General features: G+C 33.0%; 1 protein-coding gene across 1 annotated transcript; it reads left to right on the top strand.

Moving 5' to 3' along the window:
• The first annotated feature begins 2455 nt into the window (after window positions 1-2455).
• Window positions 2456-4845, top strand: LOC119633092. The gene has a single exon (XM_038026314.1). It carries the CDS (start codon window positions 2539-2541, stop codon window positions 3622-3624), a length of 1086 nt encoding a protein of 361 aa, XP_037882242.1. The 5' UTR covers window positions 2456-2538; the 3' UTR covers window positions 3625-4845.
• The last annotated feature ends 363 nt before the right edge of the window (window positions 4846-5208 follow it).

Below are 5208 nucleotides of genomic sequence, written 5' to 3'. Positions count from 1 at the left end.
TAAAAGTAAAATGCAACAAAAGTAAACTCAAAGTTGCCGGGTAAGTAATAGTTTTTAAGGAAGACATTACACCAACAACGTCAAATATATAAACGTGGGTGCGCACTTTTTATAACTAATTGTGATTTTAATATGTATGAACCAAATTAAAATGGTTTGTTCGAGTAGTTTTGACCATTTTTCTTCGGTCTTTTGTGAATTTACTATTTTTTAGTAATTTTTTTTTTTTTTTTTGGCGCAATTTGCCTCTCCCTTTTTTTACATTGATTTCACGCAAGGTTAATATTAATTTCTGGCCTGGAAAGTAAAAGTGTAAAAAGGACGACCATACGTAATAATTTAAAATCTGTATGTGCAACAATTTTTTCGTATGTTTTCTTTATCATATGCTTTTATCAAACAATTTCTTATATCGAATCGTTCGCCGGTAAAAAGAATGTAAAGTGAAGTCATAACAACCGATAAAAGTAAAGGCTTATAACACAAAGGAATATAAACACCTGCTTTACCGCTTAAGTTGCTTTATCTACCACAAAGTATAAAACTTCATAGCATGACCCTTTCGATGAGGTGCCCAACTCATTTCCCTCAGCGATTTTCAAGAAAGGTGAAACAAGGCCAGACATAACGCATCCTAGTCCTGAATTCCCCGGTGCACTAAGTGCTTTATATCTATATGCAAACCCTCCACCCATAGCATATGATACTCCAGCACCAAAGATTCCAGAAGCTACACATACGGGAAGGCAAAAGTGAAATAATTCGTATATTTTACGCGTAATATTAATATGGAGGAATATTTATTTTTATATGTAAATGGTTGCGAGAATAAGTGTTAAAATTTGCTACAATTTTTATGTATTACAAAAAGATCGCCAGAAAAGCAACCGTGTGTTCGGTAGAGCAACGTTTTAACGGGAAACCATAAAGAAAAGAAAACCACATCTAGAGTAGATATCATTTGTTTATCAGGGAATTCAATGTTTTTTCTTTTTTGTCAATTAAGTAAAAAAATTTAATTTAAAGCAACAAAGAAATGTGTTCTAAAAACCAAAAAAAAAAAAACGTAAGTGGATTTTCTTTTGACTTGTCAACATGTGCGTGAAAACTTAGTGTAATGGAAGTTTCTCTTTTATTTTGTATTGTAGTTCGATATTGTGAGTTCGATTAAAAACGTTATTTGCTTTTAAAACCAGGCTGAATAATTACCGTGAGTATTATTGCGAAATTTCTTAAAATGGCAAACGAATCAACTTTTTTGCGATTAAACCGTGGACAGTACTTGATTAAAAAGGTCAAATTCGGATGAAAAGTCTTGATGTTGAATTTCGAGAAGCGTTCAGATTCTTAGTTTTATTCTTGTATATATACAAATCTTTTAAACAGTAAAAAAAGATGCCGATTTAGGTTCATGGCTTGTGCCAGCTAAACCTTATGAAGTAAAGAATTCACAAGATTTCCCAAATGTCAATATGAAAGCGGAAATTATGTATATGCTTTATTACCACATTCATAACACAACTGCATGATCATCACATTCCGTGAGTTCAAAGACCTTCAAGGCGGCAGCGAACGGTAAAATAGAAGATGGGGTACGTGGGGTTCATTGTTAACGTTTGACGGAAGGACCGCCAAGAAATTGATTTTTCTGTGAAGATTAAAATAAAGATTTTTGCTTATGCCAAATTTGAATTTCTAACGCTTAGTTGTATATATATCACAAACATCACTTATAAAAGTCAGTGAAATTATTTGCTCCGTTTACGGAGAAGGCTAGGTGATAAGGCGCTCCAAAAATACTTGAATATGAAAGTAGAAGGGTTTAACTAAATTGTCATGCCGTTTAAGAGCTTCAAAATGAGTAGAATATTAAAAATCTCTCCAAGAATTACTTTCTAAAATGAAATCATAAACAAAGGCAAAAGTTGTGTTTATCCAATATGCTTACGCTTATTGGGTACTTACGACATATACGTTTAGATATTGCAAGTAAACGAAATGAATCCACTATAACCTTTCAGATGAGTTGACAAATTCGAAACTTTTTCTGATGTATATACAAACCGTGTGGATTTTTTTGTTTTCGTATCAAAATCCATGTGGATTTCTGAAGTTCATACAGAACCAATCCTTGAAAGGTTTGCAATGTTTTGCAAACACCGAAAGTTTGATTACATTACGGTTACCAAATGCTTTTGTATGTTCAATATCCTTTGTATCATCTGTTGAGTAAGGATTAGCCAAGCGGTTTTTTTAAGCTAACAATATTTTGGCTTGGAAGAGGTGGTTCTTATGATGACGATGGCTGATCCTGAAAATTCTTTAATAAGAAACTATCTGAAAAATCTAGACTCTTGTCCAATGAACAGAAGTTGATTTTCAGAGACTTGATTCGTTTGCCTTCTCCTAACGAAAGATGATGAATTATTTTAATGTGTCTTGTTTTCAGGAAGCATATCGTAGTCAAGAAACCCAGGGGCTAATATATAGCATTAAATTGATACGTACATATATTAAACGTAATTTATTTTTGCCAAAATGCCGTGGGAGCCAACTACAGAATTTGAAGATGAGATTGTAAGTCTTCAGCCTCAACATGATTTTATATTTGCTTCATTATCGGAACAACCCTTCCAACCAAGGCCTCAGGCCCATATAGACTATGCTCTAAGCCGAAAGAAAAGGGGAAATTCTGAAAATAAATCTCCGAATAAAGTCAACTCAAAGTTAGAGCTCATTGGGGAAATTCAGCGTATAGCAGGCACTAAACCTTTAGGTGAGCAGCCGGCGTTAGATGATTGGGAAGATATTACCACGCTCGAACAAGAAAGTATCGCTATGATGCGCTATTTTGGTTATCATACTTCTACGGATGAACCGTTTAACGTTGATGTTACCTATGCTACGCATCCAGTGAAAAAAGGTGTTGAAATTGCTCATGTTGGGAGGGGTCGTAAGTTTCCTATTCTTCTTGACGAGGATCTATTTGAGTTGAAACCAAAACCTAAGTTGAATAATGTTGACAGCAATTCAAATGCTGGTGATCGGCATCGTTCGTTAAATGATGTTGGGGATAATCGTAAGCTTGACTTACCTCCTGTTGTGACCACCTTGGCAGCATCATCAAGTAATAGTTCTTTTTTTGCTGAAGAATCAGACAAGGACTCCAATGCACCTATTTTGCCTTGTAAACTGGCAGAAAAACAGCGTCATACTTTATTATTGAAAGGTGAAGGAATGAACTTTTACAAAAAATTAGACGACGAAACTTCATCGATGGCTGATGAACATAGCGTCTATGAAACGGCCTGCTCTTCAAGCGTATATGAATCGTCAAATGAAACGAGTTTCAAATCGTTTGATTCCTGGCCTGCCTTAGAATCATCCAAAAAGGGTACCAAAAAATCTAGTTTTAAGGTAAATGTTACAAACGCTGACACCTCCGCTGTCCGATCAATTTCGTATGCTTCCGTTGTAACGAATGCGCAGGAAAGTGAACTAAAACCTGGAAAGAAGAAGGGAAAAAAAGCAAATGGAATATCAAACGAAACTGCTTATAGTTTTCCATTGCAACGTTTCCTTACATCACGTCAAATTTGCAAAAAGAAACGTAGCCAATCTTGATCGTACATATATAATATTGAAGCTTAGTTCATTCATGCGTTCAAAAATATTTCATCTTTCCTATGACACATTTTTCCCACCGGCTATTGGAATAGTCAAAATAATGGAGAAAGCAATTAATTTCTTTTAGTTTGATCTGACTTTCTTGTATATTTCAAGACATTGTAAAAACATTTTTATTTTCTTCACACCTTAAATTGCTCTCAAGGCAAATAAATTTCCCTAAATCTTATTAAAATTAAATTGAACTTGCGAGACGAAACATTTCACTTCCTCAAGATACTCTAGTTTTTTTTTAAATATATCGCGAAACTAAAATGCTTAGTTTTTCGTCTTGTATTTACGTCGAAGTATTTCCTTCTGAATTTCCTTTTCTCTTCTCATTTATAATTCAGAACTCGTGAAGTGCAAACGAAAAGTTACACAAATTGAAATTCACCTATTTCTCGTTGGCAGAAATCATAGACTACAACAATTGCGATTGATATGGTGGTGGATCACTGCTGCTTACATCAAACAGCTTTTCGCAATAGTTTACCCCAACTTAAAGAGTCATCATCATGGCTGATATAAAAAACCTTTTTCATAACAAAAGGTGTCTGTTCTCCACATATTCATTTCGTATAACGATTTTCTCATTTTCTAAAGTTTAGTAAATCCATTCTCGTTTTCAACGCAATTCAACGAGTTCTGAATTACAGTTTTCCTTTTACTTGTTTCAATTTTACTGAATTTTCAATTATAAGTAAGTAAAAATATTAAAAAATGTCCTTCAACGCAATAACATCAAGTTTGTGATGCACAATTAAAAGATAGATTTACATTTAGTATTATTTAAAGTATCATTATGTACAATATTTTTATGAAAGTGATCTAACCACAATTTGTAATTTCTTTAATTTTAGTGAGTGTTACATTGTTTTGTTTGTTCTATTTATGACAATTTTCGTAACTTCATCCAAAATTTCTCCATAATCAGGTTATACTGCGTCAGTTAAAATATTTCTAAGCTATGGTTAAAATAATATGATAAGAGCTTGGTTCAGATTGTTTTTATTATTCAATGTAATTCTCCTAAAAACTTTTGCTTTTTTCCAATTCATATATCCCTTGGTGAGTACAAAAAGCAATTGGCGACGGGAAAAAAATTTTAAGCCCAATCTGGCCACGAAATTTTAAGCCCAATCTGGGCATAAAAATTTTTTTTAAATTTCAACTTGAAACGGTGTTTTTTTCTCGAAATCATTTTTTTTGAGCTAATCTCGCCGCTTATTTATTTAATTTCAGATCTTTTCAATGCAATTTTAATTGCAGCTTCAAAATATTTTGATAAGCTACAACTCGTTGCTTCTAAAGCCGATGAGTGGATGGATTTTTCAAAAAAGAAAAATGTATCATTTTTCCTTATCAGTTTTTTGAAAAGACCCCGAAATTTTTTAAAGGCATTTTTACTTCTCTAACTTTCTATATACAACACTAAATAAAAATTATTCAAGAGGATCCTAAGTTTTCCAAGCACTATTTGATGAAAAAAAATAAAAACTCACCTTTAGTTTTAAATTTTTCTTTATTAAAAATTCCAAC

Source organism: Glossina fuscipes, unplaced genomic scaffold, assembly GCF_014805625.2.
Source record: "Glossina fuscipes isolate IAEA_lab_2018 unplaced genomic scaffold, Yale_Gfus_2 2, whole genome shotgun sequence".
NCBI classification, from domain to species: Eukaryota; Metazoa; Arthropoda; class Insecta; order Diptera; family Glossinidae; genus Glossina; species Glossina fuscipes.
This window is presented reverse-complemented; position numbering and strand designations above follow the sequence as displayed.